Source organism: Schistocerca serialis, chromosome 4 (genome assembly GCF_023864345.2).
Source record: "Schistocerca serialis cubense isolate TAMUIC-IGC-003099 chromosome 4, iqSchSeri2.2, whole genome shotgun sequence".
Lineage (NCBI taxonomy): Eukaryota > Metazoa > Arthropoda > Insecta > Orthoptera > Acrididae > Schistocerca > Schistocerca serialis.
Genome location: NC_064641.1, coordinates 731,796,632 through 731,816,815, shown reverse-complemented (window position 1 = coordinate 731,816,815; position 20,184 = coordinate 731,796,632). Strand labels below are relative to the sequence as shown.

At 44.7% G+C, this 20,184-nt stretch overlaps 1 protein-coding gene across 4 annotated transcripts in view; it reads right to left on the bottom strand.

Moving 5' to 3' along the window:
• The window catches only part of LOC126473249 (protein TMEPAI-like), a 184,638-nt gene extending 170,459 nt beyond the window's left edge, over positions 1-14,179 (bottom strand). Inside the window, exons 1-2 of one of the 4 annotated variants that reach the window (XM_050100172.1) lie at positions 12,898-14,179; positions 10,382-10,829 (exon numbers count right to left, since the gene is read on the bottom strand). In XM_050100172.1, coding sequence (XP_049956129.1) covers positions 10,382-10,412 — 31 coding nt within the window. In that variant the 5' untranslated portion in view covers positions 10,413-10,829; positions 12,898-14,179. Of the gene's footprint in view, positions 1-10,381; positions 10,830-12,227; positions 12,481-12,897 lie in introns of those variants that run through there. The other 3 variants (XM_050100173.1, XM_050100174.1, XM_050100171.1) reach the window with 3 other exon arrangements.
• Positions 14,180-20,184: the final 6,005 nt, after the last annotated feature.

Genomic DNA, 20,184 nt, shown 5'->3' with positions numbered 1-20,184 from the left:
TTACGCGTGCCAAAATGGCGTGTGTTGTGAGAGGTGTCTGCTTTGCAGATTGGCATCTGAACGTTGAAAATGTTATGAGGCCCCATCCTTATTACGAAAAGTCGACGTATAGTAACAGAATGCACGAACAAGCTATGATACTGGACGTGTAGACTGAAACATTGAATGAAAATTTGCACCAACGCCAGGATTCAAACCTGGGTTCCTACGCACTAGGCAGATGCGCTAACCTATGCCACCCTGGAATGAGATTTTCACTCTGCAGCGGAGTGTGCGCTGATATGAAACTTCCTGGCAGATTAGTACTGTGTGCCGGACCGAGACTCGAACTCGGGACCTTTGCCTTTCGCGGGCAAGTGCTCTACCAACTGAGCTACCCAAGCACGACTCACGCCCCGTCCTCATATCAGCGCACACTCCGCTGCAGAGTGAAAATCTCATTCTGGAAACATCCCCTAGGCTGTGGCTAAGCCATGTCTCCGCAATATCCTTTCTTTCAGGAATGCTAGTTTTGCAAGGTTCGCAGGAGAGCTTCTGTAAAGTTTGGAAGGTAGGAGACGAGGTATTGGCAGAAGTAAAGCTGTGAGGACGGGGCGTGAGTAGTGCTTGGGTAGCTCAGTTGGTAGAGCACTTGCCCGCGAAAGGCAAAGGTTCCGAGTTCGCGTCTCGGTCCGGCACACAGTTTTAATCTGCAAGGAAGGTTCTAAGCCACCCTGCACTGTGGCTTTGCACAACTGCAAGGGATACAGTAACACGTCTCCCTCCTCAATCCAGACTCCATTAACGACTCAGACCACTTGGTACCTCCGCCAAACTCGTACGTGATTGCAGCGACTCTCTAACTGTACTGGAATAGCACCTCAGCATTGAACGAAATGGGTGTTCCTGTCTGGAACCTAGGCATAGGCACTTTAATCAGATGAGGAGAGAGGCGTGATACGGTAGTCAGTGCAGTTGTGCAAAGCCACTGGGCGAGGATGACGCAGTCGTTAGCTCGTCTGATAGTGGGCAGGAGACCCAGATTCGAATCGCGGCCTTGGTACAAATTTTCGTTCACCACTTCAGTCTGCATGTGCACATCATAGATGTTTGAGATTTGAAAAGGTCTCTAGAACGAAATAGTCTCATTTGATTAAAAAATAATACAGTTTATTGCCGATAATGATTATAGGTTTAAAGAGACTAAACATCCATCGGTCTCTTATTCAGCTCCCCCTTCCCCCCCTCCCCTTCCACCCCAAACACTCGAGAATCTGTGTACCGCATCAGTGTCCGTCTAAAATAAATCTCCTCTTCAAGTGTGAAAACATTTTCTAAACGTTTGCTAGCATGTATCTGAGGCCGGTCGTAGGTTCAAATGGTTCAAATGGCTCTGAGCACTATGGGACTCAACTGCTGAGGTCATTAGTCCCCTAGAACTTAGAACTAGTTAAACCTAACTAACCTAAGGACATCACAAACATCCATGCCCGAGGCAGGATTCGAACCTGCGACCGTAGCGGTCTTGCGGTTCCAGACTGCAGCGCCTTTAACCGCACGGCCACTTCGGACGGCTCCGGTCGTAGGTGCCAGCCGGATATTAACCCAATGGGATGCGGGAAACCGCCTAAAAACCACTTCCAGGCTGACCGGCTCACTAGCTCTCGTAGTTGATCCACGAGGCGGATTCGATCGGGTCAAGCTCGCCTCCCCGTATCCCGAAATTCGCACGCTAACGCTCATGTTCATCTGGGAGCACAGAGTTTATTAATGTAGATGCTCTTGACAAAGGATAAATTCTACACACTCTTGAGAAAGTAAGGAATATGAGATTTGTCGTCCTCACATTTTGAAAAATCTACATTTATCTGTTCGAGAAAATACATACTTACGAACAAGTCAAACAATATTATGTTGGAAATTTTCATGTTACGTCCGCTTAATTTTAACTGGATAACACGATATTTTTAGGCCATACTCGTTTCACCTTCATTTTTTGAAAGACGTCTTCAGTGGTCTGAAATATGTACTATTTTTTTCCTAGCCTCAGTGTGCTACGTCTAATGTGTGAAACAAAATTGTATAAACTCAAACCTGTATATATTTCAGGCCACTGATGACGATTTTCAAAAAACGAAGGCGATATGTCTATGGCACGAAAAATTTGTTTTATTCATTGTAATTAGGTGGAACTAACAAATTATCGACGTAATATTACGCACAACTGTGGAGACACGACAACAAATGTTTCAGATACCATGTAATATTTAGAAAACGGGAATTAGCGCCTTTTTACTTCACGCTTCGTATTTTGTTTCCTTTATAGGTGCAAAATAACTCGGAAAATTATTTTTCTCGTTAAAAAGATATGTTCTTTGCACTGTTCAAATAATTTTCATTAAAATTTTGATCTGTTCATGTTCTCATTTATGTACAGTAGGCTTTTTCTTTGTCTAGGTATTGTAGAAGCTAAATACCTTTATGCTTTCAGATATTTCGTCTCTCTTGTGGGAGAACAGTATTAGGAAAAAGTACCACTGCAACCTATGCAGTGTCTCGCGAAAACAAGGCAAGCAACAAAATAGAGATTTAGAATACACAAAAGCATGAAATCCATTACTGCAGAAGGAGTGAGTTCGGCGTGAACAGGTTAACTTCTGATGTTAGCAGATGACGCCAAAGCCCCTGTTTCTCCACATGTGGAGTCCACAGCGTATTCAGGATTTTGAACTGATATTACCTACCCACTCGCGACGTGATTGGCGGCTGGTTTGCAAGAAGGTACCTGACGGACACCAATAATGAGTAATCGATTTTGAGCAGACAGTCACTCCTTACCAAGTCGATGCATGACTACGAGGAGCAGGAATCATTCTGGAGAGATACCGATGATCTACACATTTTGCAGCGCTACCCACCGTTGTTCTTGTGTAATTGGTGCTGAGTTCATCGAGCGTACACGAGTATCTACAGTGTCTCATAAATGCTTCTTCCACGCATCGCTTTCCTGCTCATGGTGCTAGACTGCCGTAATTATTACCTGTACTAATTGACTGTATCTTTTGATTACTGAGTTCTGCGTAAAAACTTGGAAAGAGATAAATGGAACGCCATGAGAACTATGGCAAAAATTTTGGCAGGGATGCGTGCGCGCGCGCGCGCGTGTTTATGTGTGTGTGTGTGTGTGTGTGTGTGTGTGTGTGTGTGTGTGTGTGTCGGCTTTTACAAGGCGCAGTTCTGATACTGAAATGGATCTATGTTGCGAGCAAACAGAGATCCAGTTGTTCCACGCGTTTAAAATTAAAACTCGTTGTCTAAATCGCCACTAAACCGCACATCTCATAAAGACAAGCATAGAATTTATTTTTCGAGACCTCATATGAAAACGTAAGGTTAGCGAAATAGAAAGCTGCAGTTACTTTTCAATGATCCCAGTACTTTTAAATACTCTTACCAGTTTTTATAAAGTTCCAGCTCTCTATTAAAACATAGTACAAGTTTTTTAATGCTGAAAAAAGTTAAGAAAGAATACTGTGCACAGAAAATGAAACACAAAAACTTGGTGATAAAACCATCTAAAGAGGAAAGAAGATAGACCGCAAGGACAAGAGGGAAAACTTACCAGAACTTTCTGCTAACCCGAGGTGGCGCAGTGGTTAGACACTGGACTCGCATTCGGAAGGACGACGGTTCAATCCCGCGTCCGGCCATCCTGATTTAGGTTTTCCGTGATTTCCCTAAATCGCTCCAGGCAAATGCCGGGATGGTTCCTTTCAAAGGGCACGGCAGACTTCCTTCCCCGTCCTTCCCTAATCCGATGAGACCGATGACCTCGCTGTCTGGTCTCCTTCCCCAACCAACCACAAACCTTTCTGCTAACCGATAAAGCAGATGACGATGGGCATTGCCACTAGGACAAATTATAAGAAGTAGGAGATCTTTGAGACATGAGAAACTACGAAGTTCGCAAGATACAAAAAGGGAATTCATAACTTACCCCTGTAAAGTAGACGATGTTATAAAGCATGGCTCACGTCCATACAAGGTACACGACCATAAGAAAAATGATTTAGTACGAAACTGCAAGATGAAACAGTTGATAAAATATAAACGGCAGTAGAAAGTTGGTGAGTAAAGGTGTCATACTAAGATTACTGAATGTGTAAATTATTCAGTACACGAAATATTATGGGAAATAATGTAAGAAAAGTACATGCAACAACGTTCACATCACGCACTGACATATGACGTTTGTATTCACGATAAAAACAGGGAAAAGAGGTAAATTTTATAAATCGAGTGAAATGGAAAATATCGTGAATTAATACACAAAAAATGCATTAAATGTAACTTTCACTACGTAAAAAGGTACTTCATATTCTGCAACACTAAGTCTAAATCACAAAAAACAAACATTTCCGCAATAAGTCCCTTCTTCTTCTTCAAACAATTGACCGTTTATAAGGATTTATAACGAACTACCTTATAAGAGTGAAAATATTATGTTATGTACATGCACTTATAAACATTTGTAAAGATCAAAAAAGTTATACGAAAATGTGCAACTTCAATAGGCAAAGGGGCTTGAAAATCGAACTTTTAATTTTGCGATACATAAAATGAATGTTAGACACATTACAGATCGATAGAAAAGTCAAAGATCGAGAAGGTGCAGAGGCTGCAAAGCAGTATTGGAGAAGACTGCTTAACGACTTCCGTCATAACAAAAATCTGCAGGACACATGCTAATTAGCGTAGGGGAAAAAATTAGGAAAATACAGATCTAGAAATCGGACAGATTTAAGACACACAAGAATGAGAATTAGAAAAAATGACAGAAACAAAAAGTGCAAGCTTGCGCCTACGCCTACTCTGATTTCAATTTATCTTTGCGACATACCGAGCTAGTCTGCAGTATCAGATTAACCGTTGATTTTATGTGTAAAATATGATTCCAAATACGTTTCGGAGACCAGTACAGTCTAACGCACGGGTAAAACCAAGCTTAGTTTCCTGATCTCGTGAGAACGCATTTACGGCGAAAGCCACTTATAATTTCTACCCTCTCTTAGCAAGTTTATATTATGTGAAAAAACTTTCATATCCAGTTACATTTTTGTATCTACATGATCTATACCTATTTAACAGACAACCAACATTTGTTAGAAAAACTTACAACAGAAAAATGGTAATGAACTGCTGCGGTAACGTGAAAGTGCTTTGATAAAAGAAACACAATATTTAGACTGAAACAAATAACTAGTTGAAGGTATCATTTTTAAGCTGATACCTTACTAAGAACAAATAACTTGTAGGCTGTGATTCATATCCAAATAATGTCAATGTACGATTGTACGAACTCACTGTCCATATTTGATTGTACGACAGGAATGAGACAACAATGTAAAGCTTACTCTCTCTAAGTCTTCCAAAGCACAAATGGAATTCCGACAAAAAAAGTAAACAAATTCAATATTTAGATGGAAGGGAGAGTAGATCTTGACGGGTGATGAAAATATGAAAAATTTTTCTTTGAAACATAAAAAGACAACATGAAGAACTAGTTATGAAAAAAAAATAGTACCAGAAACTCCAGAGAAAATGAGATGATGAAAAATCTTCACACTATGTTATCACGAGAGACAAGGTAGAAACATGGTGTGCAAGGGGCGTAACGGAAAACAAATGAATAATTAAATTATCATTTTGGGTCTCATTGTAGTGCTTATAGTCAAAGAGGAAGTAGCTAAAGTATAAGATGAGGGTTGTGGCAACTGCCAAGAGGTAAAAAAGAAGAGATTTGGAAGCAGGCCCCTAATCGTTTCCTTACAACGGTAATAATGAAAAGATTTTTTTCAGCGGCCTTTTGCGCTAGAAGAATAGGAGAAAGATACATAACATAAAATTTACGTCAGTCATCTTAGCTATTAAGAAAAATTTCTTCTACTAGTATCACTGACGACGAATAGACAGCAGAAACCATCAGAGTTAATTTAGAGAAGTGTGCAGAAAAAAACGTACAATTCGTTGTCACAGTTAGTCCTCTTGACAAATTGTGTTGCTTACCTCGATATTCTGTGTCCCTTTTGATGTAATTCTCTATACGTTAAAAATACGAGTCCACTGTAATTTCCAAAAATGTATGTCTACCAATGAAACAGGAAAGAATAAACACATCCATACCCAGATCACGGGGAGGATATTGTGAATCCATTCTGTGATTATGTAGAGATGGGTGAAAGGTGTGCTTTACTCGTACGCGACTTCGATAAAAGGCGGACACAGAGGGCCCAGTGGCTGGGAACGGTTGGCTTGTAAGAAATGAAGGCTTCCTGATGTTCATTTGTTGGTGTCAGCAGCATTTGTGGAAGACAGACAAATAACTGTGAAATCCTGTTTAGCGACAAAACGTAGGACCTCTGCGATTCATCCGATGAACTGGATGTCGGTAGCTCGCCCGCTCTATAAAGCGAGAGGGGAGGATCCGTGGCGCATCTAACACAGGAAACGCCAAGAAAGCCACAAGTGCTTTTTAGCAGACAATTCATCTCACAGTTTTGCAAAATTAAGGACCTGAAGAAGTGCCAGTGCTGATCCAGCCGCATAGATAGGCGTCAGAGGAACTTGAAAGTCCTGATGAGAAGATAAAACAAGGGAAGCTGTTGAATCATCAACGACTTTCGTGTTGCATCATGTCCACGGTCATGTCAGGATACGCCGTTATCCATATGATCAGTCTGGACACATGTTCCGCAGCACATACTTCGGCCAGTTGTCGTAGTACCATGCTACAGGGTTTTTCCAATTGCTTTTCCTGGGATGTCACGGTTATTACAGAGGTAACCACGAACGCTGTGGACTACTTGCATCCTTCAGCGTCGGAGGTCCCACCCGTCGAACACGCCGCATGCCCACAGTATGGCTAAAATGATTTTCAAGACCATAATGCTGAAATCCGATTTCGTATAGACTTCCTAGTTCGCCAGTTATAAACCGTCATGAAATCCTCTAGTATCTCATGGATGTCTAGCTCAGAAATTACAAACCAATTCTCAACAATCCACAAAAGTTACCGAACTTATTAAGTGGATAGATTCGGTCACGTACTAAGGAAATGTCTAATCTATACGAAATGTAAAAATGTGTCATTCAAATGAAGGACTAATATGCTGACAGGAATCCTTATCCTGAAAAAAAAAACTATGATTGTTGATAATATTAACAGCGTTTCATCCTCGTCACCTAAGGTATTAAACGATTACTGCTTGCTCCTGGAGGCTACATTAACACTGGTTGCCGAGTACAAATACCGAATCTAGAAAACGCGCTTACACTCGACAATGCCCACGAATAGGATCGCTTAAATAACTCGAGTATTGAGACTGCAGTAGCAATATAGCGTTAGAAAGTTTAGTCATTCGAACATTCTGTAACAGCTCCATTCTAGAAATTTTAAAGCAGACGTTTGACTTAAAATTTCTTCAAATTTATTTTTTTGTCGAGTTAAAAGAAGCAGGGCCTACGTATAAGAAACGCCTCACAACAAGCTGGTCGATCCAACAGAAAATTATTTCAGCAGGTATCTACAGCGTTAACAGAAGCGGTTTCGACAGTGAAACTTGAAGTTGGTCCCGTCACCGAAAAAATATTTCGAGCCAGTAGTATTGCTGTCACGTGTGCCTCAAAAAAATGGTTCAAATGGCTCTGAGCACTATGGGACTTAACTTCTGAGGTCATCAGTCCCCTAGAACTTAGAACTACTTAAACCTAACTAACCTAAGGACATCACACACATCCATGCCCAAGGCAGGAATCGAACCTGCGACCGTAGCGGCCGCGCGGTTCCAGACTGTAGCGCCTAGATCCGCTCGGCCATCCCGGCCGGCCCGTGTGCCTCACTTTCAGTCAATACGTGCCCTTCACCTGTGACGAAACAGTTACAATAAATACATATCTTATATCGAATGAAGCAGCAGTATCCGTAGCAAAGAATACAGGCAATAGGCGGTTGCTCTCAAAGCCGATAAATCAGTATTGACAGAAAAAAGCGGAAAAGTTGGCTGCATTTATCTTAGGAAATTGTGACGGCACAAGGGAATCATGGAGCAACATTCACTAAGGAATGCTGCCATATACAAATACGTTGATGATAGCCTACAGCTGTACATATTGAGGAAAGGAATGGGATTGTGTTCCTGCAGTTCTGAGACTACAAAAATACTACATCGTTATTGTGTAAAGCTGAATGTAAGTACTCTGTATAAAAATTGTTTAAATTCACAGTTGGTGATACTAGAACGCTATTTCGTATTTACTTCAGTCTATGCCCAGAGCAATTAAATTTTGCCCATGGTGTTACACTTAGTTCGTGCTAGGGTCTAAAGTTATATCCAGTAGCACGAAAAGTAATTTGATGTTACAAGAAAGTGCCTAGTTCAAACATATGAAAGACTACCACAAACTACATAAAGACAAGTACTATACTTTGTAATTTTATTTTACCTAAGAATACGCCAAAGATATTACGAGCAATCTACAGTGCTACTAACAGTCGATAGTCTACTATAAAGGATTACTACTAACTAATGAAAATGTATTCTAATATCCAATAGTATTTTACTTCATATCACAGTAAGAATCATGTGGGTGACAAACTACTTAAAGACAATACTACCATCTGAAACAAAACCTTCATAATCTGCATTGTAGCTATGTCGCACGGCACACCAGTTACCACTCTTGGTTTTGTATAGAGCTACTAGGACCATGTTGGTTGTTGTGTGGTGGCTATGCATCTTCCGCTATGAGGGAAGGAAATAGCTTAATTTTTTCATACTCAGAAACGAAATGGCCACGCACCCCAGGTAATAGCACTAGTCGGAATAGGCCGCAAAACGAAACCGAGGCACACACAGATCCTATTTTTTTCCCACATTTCTTTAGAAATCTTTTGCGCTACGGTATCCGTACACCCCCTTAGTCCGACAGTTAAGTTGATCAACCGCGTGCCAACCACTTCTGAATGGTGTTTAGATATGTGAGAAACAAAAGTTCTATTTCTCGAGAGCCCATCCTCAAACAAAAGTGAATTCTAAATGTGCCGCCGCTATGGTGGACGTCTTAATGATGCAGCAACAACTGTTAGTTTTTCTTCTAAAATGTCGATGGTAACGGTAGAAGGGCGCTCTAGCCCGCAAGAAATTAAAACTCGCCCCTTAAACTTACATCAGAATCTTACATACTGCCTCTTCACTGTTTTCCGTGATCTTTTGTTAACGACATAAAAAAGAAAGTTCGATTTTCTCGAATTACTTTTGAACGATTCCCGTTTCTAAGCCGTCATCCTCAGTTGACGTCTTCTGACAACACTCTGTCTGCTACAAGGGCGCTCAAACTTCTATTCTATCGACATCAACATTTTGGTAACACTTACGCTAAATTGAAAAATAAACTGCGTCACCGCTTATTGCGTCGTTTTTATCTTACCAGATGGAGCGTATTAATCATCGAGGGTATCGATATAAAAATTGCAGTTTATATGATAATCTTAGCTCGGAACTAAATGAACGCATTTAATACTTGTACGTAGCGTGAGTAGCGCTGTATTAGTAGAAGCTTACGGGGAGACTCACTTCACACACAGCGAAATATGTAAGGGAAAGTTAAAAATCTAGAAAAGCGGCTTTCAGTGATTCAGTAGATCTTCGCAAAATTAGCTTTGAAAATCTAGTCGATGTCACTTGAGTTGTACGCCTACCGACTAACTGAAGAACAGTTGAAGTGACTCTGCGTTCATATAAGAATAGTTTGCGATTGGATGGGCCCTTTTCATAAATTTTTGTCTATGCTGACCAATAAGCTTTTATCAGCATATGGGCTGTGTAGCCGTCGGACTCCTCCTTACTTTAGAGCGGGTGACACTGCCGTGACAGCGTCCCCGGTGGACAGAACGACGTAAGGTTAGTAACCCGTTCTCGACTGCCAGCCTTCTACGTGTTTGAGCTGTGCAGTAGGGAGCGCCCAGCTGCAGGGAGGGGGAAGAGGTGAGAAAGCTTGCTGGGGAAGGGAGAGGCGAGGCGGGGGAGGAAAGCCTGCAGCGGCGGAAGGGGTAAGGCAAGGTGCAGCAGTCACGGCCGACACCGGCCTAGTTCTGTCGGCCGACGGCGGCATTCGCAAAGTAAGCGAAGGAGGTGACGAGTCGCCTGCGTTAGGACGCGAGTGCACTCTGTACCGTCCCGGACGTACCGTTTGCAGCTACCAGCAACAATCAAACCATATCAGACCACACACCAAAACCAAAGCAAAGCCATCAAACTCTACGACAGACCAGTCAAATGAAAACCACACCAAACCAGGCGGCACGCCGCGCCGGCCACAGGCCGCCGGGCGGACGCACACTTACGTGCTTCCATGGACAGCGACTGTGGCGACATATAGGAGAGAGCGTCGGCCAACGTCCTCCTTTCCAAGGGCCGCACGGGCCGACACCGCCAGCTGCACCGCGGCACACACGCCCACGTGCGCTTGTTCTCTTCTCTTCTCGCTCCGCACACGGCCCTTGTCGGTTTCCGCAGGCTCCAGTGAACGCCCTCTACAGTCCTTCTTACAGGCGAGCACTGTAGAAATCGACGCCGCTGATGCACAGTTCAGGCGAGCTGTACTGCTCCTCGATATTCTCTCTCCAGTCTCTTAGTCTAGCCACTTCGTGTCCGTTTCGTGTTCACTGTTGCTGTCTCACTCACTCTCTGTCTTTCTCCATTGTCTCTCACAGAGATCTCTTTTTGACAATGTTTTTCTGTCTCTTCTTCATTTAGCAAATACTGGGAACGGCGATCGCTGTCTTGATGCTGCTGCAGGTTTCAGAATTTATTAATGACATGTATATGTCTCTCTCTCTCTCTCTCTCTCTCTCTCTCTCTCTCTCTCTCTCTCTCTCTACAGACAGACACACACACACACGCGTACAGATAAAATGATATATGAAAGATGAAAAAAATAAAGAGCTGCATTAGTACTCTTCGAGACAACGCAGTATCGTATAATACTCCTGCAGCTTGCTATGTATAGCTATAGCTCTCTCTTACTTCCTTCCTCCCTCTTACACACACACTCACACACACACACACTGTTACATTACACTTCAGACATTCACAAGCTTCACATTTAGTATCTCGTTCCAGCCAAAAGATTCTACTGTCGTACAGTGAACCACAGCTACCAACCACAATCTCTGTTACTGTTCTCAGGGGAAAGTTTTAAATACCTACTTCGCCACTGCTGTAGAAGTCGTTCGGTGCTAGTACTGAAGCAGATTAACGTCAAATGGAAAGGATCACAATGTATTTACTAGTTGCAGTTGATGGTCAAACCGTGTACGTCGTTGCGGAAAATCTATCTCTGTGTGTTTTAGAATCCTCCAGGTAAATAATGGACTACGGGCAGAAGCAACGTTCGGAAATCCAGATCTTGTTGGACTGCTGCAAGCTGTCAAAGAACCATACTTGTACGTAGATGACACTATTAATAAGACAATAATGCATGGATGGATAAAGAAGTCTATGGGAAAATGTGTCAGCATTAACGATAGAAGTTATCAGTGGGCGAGCACCACTTGGACACTTGGCTCTCTTTTACGATGGTTCAACGAAAAATGCATCACTTTTTCTACAGACTGTCTTTGTGTAAAAGCAAGTCAACCCAATAGGAAGTGAAATTTCAAAAATAAAAAAGCTATGAGTGAGTACGTTTGCATGATTTTCAATTTGGCCCTTGTAATTCGACCGGCCACGTCCTGATAGACTAACCACGTAAGAAACGCAAGTATCACAGCACTGTTGTAGTACATAATGTGATGATGAAACATAGTGCGCTCCCTCTCTCTCTGTCCAATATTGCGAATGCAACTATTCACCATGGAGGGTAACAAACATTCAGCTGAGACCTGGAAGCTGTACAGCTGACTACTCAACGGAGAGTGCGTGACGCAACGAGTTACACAGCGAAAACGGATGAAAGAACAAATCGTGGTTTTGTCAGTGCAGCCGAAGAAGTCGTGTGCTGTAACGCTGTCTACTGAAAAAAACGACTTGAAATCGGACTTAAAAAAAAAAACAAAGTGCATCGGACCTATGTTATCACAACGTGTGCATTTGAGAACGTGGATAAGCTGGTTAAAAAAAAAAAAAAAAAAAAGAAAATGCGAGAGAGAAGGTTGACGAGCGACGCATGTAAAGCAGAGTTGTACATACAGGCGGGCGTGCGACGGTTGTTGAAAGAGAAAATGTACTGCTGCGCCAGCGACGGCGGCAAAAGCTGCTCCGGAGGTGAGCCAGACGGCGGACGGCGGCGCGCTAGCAACACGTACTGCGCGACGCCCAGCCGCCGCTCTACGTACGTAGTGCAGCGCGCGATAAGGGAGCAGGCGGCGGAAAGGTCGCCCACATGCTCACGGGCGCAGCATGCATAACGGGGCAAGGCTAGCCGCATACGCACACCATTCCAAAGCTACATACACAACACACGCGCGCGCCTAGTTGTTAGAAACCACCCAGCTTGCCGTGTGCCCATATCCTCTACACTCATCTGTACATAAGTTAAGACGTGATCGACAGCTTGTAGTGACGTCTTTTTTTTTTTTAATGCTTAAGAAAGGAAATTAGACAGTCCACATTTTTAAACTTTCTGTGCAGTACAAACACCATGCAAGGAAAAAGGAAAGCAGACCACGATTCACTGTACAGGCGGATAGAGAGTTGGCTTTCCAAGGACAGGAAGGACATGGATCTATCTCCGCATGCAAGCTTAGAGTCAGGAACACGGTTATGCCTGTTCGCAGCTCACAGCTCAGTCCCTCTATATACCGACACACACATTTATAGTACATGAAAAAAATAGTACTGGAAGTGTCTCAGTACTTACCGTGGTAATTGGTCTCCAAGACGGACGTGCCGTCGGCTGCGGTGCGTCGGACTGTTACGGCACTTCGCCTGGACTGTGGCTTGCCTAACCACGGTTACTTGCACACGTTCTCAGTCGCTTCTATAGCTATCACTAGACGAGGGAGTTTATATGATAAATATGCAACAACAGTTCCGCGCAGTTTGTACGAAGTGAACGACGGGATAAATAACGCGAATACGCACCTACCACTAAACAGTCCGTAACGGCAGAGTCGGAGCGCGTTTCACTCGAGAACAGTGTGCACACCGTGGATTTAATGTGAAGTTTTACGACACCGCGCTGTCAGTAGAACAAATGCAACGAAGCGTGTGTGTTACCTTGAGGGGGGGAAAATCAGTCAAATTAGTCTTAACAGGTAGAAAAATACTCCGTTACGATTCAACTAAACTAGTCTACAATTAGCACTCGCACAATTACAACGCGCGTACGGGGAGGGAAGTGTCGCCTCGGCCACGGGAGAACTGCTCCTGTATTCGGTGTGTGCTGAGCGGTACTGTCGAAGCTACAGTGGAGGGGGGGAAAGCCGTCTACTGTCCGGTTGCCGCTTGTTTTTGTTGATGTTGTTGTTGCGTGGAGGCAGGAGGGAACAATTTCGAGCTATCTAGAGCGGCACACTGTCGTTAAGATTGCGCGCAGCCGGCGAGTGCGAGGGCGGCGGCGGGCGCTTGCAGCCGCGACGGCCGCGGGAGCAGGTCGCAGCGGGCCCGGCGGCGGCTGTGGCAGTGGCAGCGGCAGCGGCCGTTCTGCCAGCGCGGGCGGGCGTCGCAGCTCTTCTGGAGGTCGCACGCGGAGGAGCTTCGGCAGTGGCGCCGGGCTCGGGACCACATGCTTCGCTTCGCTTTACGGTGGACACCCGCGTCGGTCCGGCTCGGCTCTCTCTGGCTGGCTGCTGCTGCCTGCTGCGCCCAAGCTCAGGTTGCTGCCGGACTCCTCCGTTTTCTGACCGCGTGCCCGCACGACGGGTTGTGCGCCCGTCGCTCCGCTGCGAGTGCGTCTCAGTGTGTACGGGTGTGTGTGTATGTGTGGGTGCGCGCGCGCGGCGACGTGCGTGCGGCGGCGAGCGCGCCGGAGGACTGACTGGCTGCTGCCCGGGTGCGCTCGCCTATCGAACTGACTCCGCTCCGCGCGGCAGGCAGACTGGCTGGCGAGCTCGGCTGGCCGGCCCTACCACCGGCGCGACACTCACACAGACACACACGTAAATACACACTCACTCACACGTATATGCACACAGGAGCGCGCGCACATACACACGTACACACACACACATAAGCGCGCACGCTCACGATCGCACGGAGCAGGCCACACGCTTCTGCTACCACCACCACCACCACCACCTCCCCTACCACCACTACCACCGCCGCCGCCGCCACCTCCGCCGCAGCCACAGGCCGCAGCCGTCTGCTCCGTGTGCAGTGCTGCCAACCACGCGCCGTCGAACCTGTCTGGCGCGCCGGCGCTGCCAACCTCCTCTCGCTCGCTCTCTGTCTGGCTTCCCCCCCTCCGGCCGCGCCCCCCCTCCCCGCTGGCGGTCGCGCCAGACGCGTCGGCGTCTCGTCGTCTCGTCTCGCGTGTTTGCCGTCGCCGCCGCCGCTGGCGTCACGGACGCCCCTCCCTATCTCTCCCCACTCCACACCCCGTCTGCCTCCCTGCCCGGCGCGTCCGCGCTTTGCACTCGGCCTGTGCAGCGAGGGAGCTCTTGTCCGCCGCTACTGTTTCACTTTCTGTTTCTCTCCTCTCATCTATCCCCGCTTGGTGACCTCTGTCACGTAGTCTCCGTACCCAAAATATTTCCTCAAGGGCATCGTCCCTGTTGTTGTTGTGGTCTTCAGTCCTGAGACTGGTTTGATGCAGCTCTCCATGCTACTCTATCCTGTGCAAGCTTCTTCATCTCCCAGTACCTACTGCAGCCTACAGGCTTCTGAAAGTGCTTAGTGTATTCATTCACCTCTCGGTCTCCCTCTACGATTTTTACCCTTCACCCTGCCCTCCAGTACTAAATTGGCGATCCCTTGATGCCTCAGAACATGTCCTACCAACCGATCCCGGCTTCTAGTCAAGTTGTGCCACAAACTCCTCTTCTCCCCAATTCTATTCAATACCTCCTCATTAGTTATGTGATCTACCCATCTAATCTTCGGCATTCTTCTGTAGCACCACATTTCGAAAGTTTCTATTCTCTTCTTGTCCAATCTATTTATCGTCCATGTTTCACTTCCATACATGGCTACACACCATACAAATACTTTCAGAAACGACTTCCTGACACTTAAATCAATACTCGATGTTAACAAATTTCTCATCTTCAGAAATGCTTTCCTTGCCATTGCCAGTCTCCATTTTATATCCTCTCTACTTCGACCATCATCAGTTATTTTGCTCCCCAAATAGCAAAACTCTTTTACTACCTTAAATGTCTCATTTCCTAATCTAATTCCCTCAGCATCACCCGAGTTAACTCGACTACATTCCATTATCCTCTCTTTGCTTTTGTTGATGCTCACATACATCGCCTAAAAGTCAGTCAGGAGCCTGAGTGCACTTGTAGGGAAACTGCATTCTCGGAACACAGTAGATGCCACAGACGAACACGTCAACACGAAAGAGTGGCACCGAGTGACCTAGCAGTCTCACTGTGACATCTGCATATACAGGGTGAACCCTAACTCCAGCGACAAACTCTTAGTTGAGGGATATCTTCATAGGTGCCCCCCACACCCGTGCAATCTAAAGTACAAAGTTTTTATCGATTTATTAGGTTGGTGCATAAATTCGTAAGGTTTTTGTTTTGCATACTGCTGTTCTGGGTGGTATGGGTTTAGTTATCGATTGTCATTTGGAGATAGTGAGTGGAGCTGTCGACGCTAGGAGAAAGAGTGTTAAGTGGAGAAATCCTGACATTTCTGACATATTCTGTTTCGGTTCAATAGAGGGTTGACAGCAGCGGCGGCAACCGGAAACATTTGTGCCCTGTGTGGGGATAATGTCACTGGACAGAGCGCAGCAAGAAAATGATTTTCTCGTTTTAAGGGGGATCGTTTTGACATTAGTGACTCTCCACGTTTTCTTCAGGGTTAGATGAATATCGCTTAAACGCATTAACCCACAATAATCTACAAACGGCAGATATGCTGAAACGTGATCATTTCACCATCGTGCGACATTTGCATGCAAAGGGGAAGGACCAAAAGTCGGTTGTGTGGGTATCGTTGTATGATATGAGCGAAAAGCACAAAAATCAGCGGGTAGCCACACGTGCATCTCCACTTGCTCGTCATCAGTTGTCTCGCGAACAACACCAACCATTCCTATCCTGTATCGTTAGTACTGACGAGAAACAGTGTCTTCATCTTAACATAGAGAAAGAAATGAATGGTTAATCCCAAACAAATCAGCAACTCCTCGTACGAAAACCTGCGCGCATCCTCAAAAGATAAATCTGGTGGAACAGCGATGGTATGGTATTCTATGAATTGTTCCCTCGAGGTGTAACCATCACTGCTGACATTTATTGTCAACAATCGAGACGTCTTGCAGACGCAGTCCAAGAACAAAGCCTAGGAAGATTGTGTGGAATGGTGCTATTCCACGATAACGGCCGCCCGCATTAGGCTAGACGCCAAAAACACTATATAGGAGTTGAGTTGGCGAGTCATTTCGCACTCACGTTATTCACCGGATGTTGCACCCTCAGGTTCTCACCTTTTGCGTTCCCTGTCGAACAACCTTCAAGGAACTTCCATTCCGGATGAAAATGGGCTCTGAACATGACTCGACGAATTCTTCGGCTCAAAAGCCACGTGATTTCTAGAGTCGCGGAATCGAAAAGTTATCGCAGCGTTGGCAGTCTGTTGTGAATAGTGAAGGAGAATATATTATTGATGACTAAAGTCTCTGTTATGTGTTTCTGTTGTGTTTATTAAACTTCCGGAAATACGCTACGAACTTATGAACCAACCCAGTGTACTGTGGATACAGAATAATACTGAAATTATGATTTATTCAGTTAGTTGCCCTAATCACCCTTGTTTTTCTGCCAATACCTCCACAGCGGTGAAGAAACTTGTAACATGGCATAATCAAATCGTACGACACACAACACGGAGAATGCAACGACCTCAGATGCAAAAGTATGATGATGTGATTGCCATCTGTGCGGGAACACCTCAGCATAGCGTCTTCGTGCCGCGCTTCAAAAATGTGTGTGAAATCTTATGGGACTTAACTGCTAAGGTCATCAGTCCCTAAGCTTACACACTACTTAACCTAAATTATCCTAAGGACAAACACACACGCCGGCCGAAGTGGTCGTGCGGTTAAAGGCGCTGCAGTCTGGAACCGCAAGACCGCTACGGTCGCAGGTTCGAATCCTGCCTCGGGCATGGATGTTTGTGATGTCCTTAGGTTAGTTAGGTTTAACTAGTTCTAAGTTCTAGGGGACTAATGACCTCAGCAGTTGAGTCCCATAGTGCTCAGAGCTATTTGAACCTATTTTTGAAACACACACACCCATGCCCGAGGGAGGACTCGAACCTTCGCCGGGACCAGCCGCACAGTCCATGACCGCAGCGCCATAGACCGCTCGGCTAATCCCGCGCGGCTGCCGCGCTTCCATTACTCTTAGTGAACCCTTACACGAGGTGCATATCGGCCAACTCTTCCTCAGTAATCCTGTCCATAGTACTGCGGTGCATCAAACTGTTAACGCACAACGAATACTTCCAGAAAACAAAATCTTAGAACGCAGAAGTGCTGAAAGCAAACCCAAGGGTAACGAGTTGAAGGGGGCATTACTGTTGTCAACAGCAGATAACGTGAGCGAATGAAAGCAACACACACAGCTCAACCTTCGACACGTACAGTGTTTCCAGTGCAGCATAGATACAAAGCGAACTGCGGCAAGAAACCAAACGAAATGCAACAACTCTTTAACGAGCCGTCGGGGACCGTGAATCCATTGTACCAAAATACTCAGAAAGTATCTCGGAACAACCGCTGAAATTCTGTAGACAGAGTTCTGGTCCATCATATATACCTCACAAGTCACTGAGCAGTGCATGGTGGAGGGTACGTTGTATCGGTATTATCAAATTTCTTTTGTATTCCACTCGTGAATACTCCCTGACCTCCCTTATCTTATACTCGTGATCTAAGGTGAGTATATTTCTGGAAGTCGAAGGTAGGACGAATTCTAAAGCTTCTCACTTCTCAGAATGCAGCAGTGCACTGACATTGTTATGCACTACAACGAGATACACAGCGGGCAGCAAATGATAATATAACAAACATAATCTAAAATATAAGCACGTTCATAGTTAACGTCTAATTATAATACTCTTAAACCGTATAAGTTAGTAAACAGGACACAACACATTCGTGCGCTGCGGGATTGTTTACAAACAAAGTGAATGAAGAACCTATTAGGTATGTTATACGTCCTACAATACGAACGCCAACGGAATACAGGCGAAAGCATTATGGTTACCTCAGTAATACCAACTTCAGCGCAAGAATTATTGAAGACAACGAACTTGAGCGCATCGTCAAGTAGTCTTGCGCGAATGCCTTATGGCTTATATAATGCGGCGCGTCGAAGCTTGTTAGATTAGAGAGACGATATTGAAATAACGTATAACCTTTGCAATTACACAAATATAAATAGTTATATTTTGAAGCCTTATACGATCAAGAATTTGATTTGATTTCGAAAACACGGAACATTTAGGAGACCCAACAGAGACCAATGGGGTCAGGGGACTAGACTCCAAAAATCGGAACGTCTGATCACTTTACGTGATCCTATCTCCAAATCAGCTAATCCCGTTTCCAATTTAGTCAGCACGACGGCTGTTTCTGTTAGGTTCAGTATAAGAGGTGTATAACTTCTTTCTCAGTCTGGTATTTCTTCCTCTTCTCCGCTGTGCAAAGTGTCACTTCGCTCAGATTAGTGGATATTTTGGAAAAATACGGAACATGATAAATCAAGCACATTTCAAAATACTGTTGAGCATTTGAATGGGAGCACAAATCGATTGTGCTGCTGGAACAGCTTTTCCAAAATCAACGTTGCAGTGTTTTCACGACCAGGCAGACGCCCCTGTTGGGAGATCGGAATACGAAAACAGATTTTGGGTTCAAATGGCTCTGAGCACTATGGGACTTAACTTCTGTGGTCATCAGTCCCCCAGAACTTAGAACTACTTAAACCTAACTAACCTAAGGACATCACACACATCCATGCCCGAGGCCTAGAACCGTTCGGCCACACGGACGGCAATGACTTAACAGTAAGTAAGAAATTCTGTAGCGGATTGTCAGGAGATCAGTAGTTCAGAATGACTTAACAGTATTGTATCCTGAGAATCTTCCTTGTACATAATTACTGCGGCGCTTCAGTCTGGAACCGCGCGACCGCTACGATCGCAGGTTCGAATCCTGCCTCGGGCATGGATGTCTGTGATGTCCTTATGTTAATTAGGTTTAAGTAGTTCTAAGGGGCTGATGACCTCAGATGTTAAGTCCCATAGCGCTCAGAATCATTTGAACCATTTGAATTACTTCGGATCCTCATTACGTATTTTTTTCTGTCATCTACATTTACAGTCGACATGGCACGATGAAATGTGTCGCAGAGGACACTTTATAATGTTTTCTCTGTCTCAGACAATATTTTTTGTAGCTTTTTAAAATGATTAATTTCTTCGAGTGACGCACGAAATCACTGTGCGCCTGCAATGGACTATTAAATGTGTGATTTTTCATAGAAAATCTTCAGCGTCAAACAAAATAATAGCTTTGGTACTGAAATTTCTGTCGTGTAATAAAAGTGGCTAATGTTGGAAGTGTCGGAATTTCTATTGGATAGTAAATTGCGATTGTTTATGGGCATTCAGTACTTTTGGTCTCCAATTTCAGTTATTAAAACGGAATGAAAGTTACCGTCGACATCAACATCAACGGAGATGGATTAACTGGCAGAATAACTTGAGACGGTCCTAAGTCAGTTCATCCATCTGGACAAATGCATCCAGGAACGTGACGTGCGTTGCGGTTAACCATTATTCGCCTCATCATGAGCCTACCGGTTACATCTAATAGAGCATCATAATCGGGAGAGGACAAAACTTTTGCTCGAGGGTTTTGTCTGGCAGCCGAAAGTGCTTTTGTCTTCGTAAATACCTTTTATATCGAAAATATTTTAGCTGCGTTTGTTATTAAGATTTAACATTAAGTTGTATGTCCCAT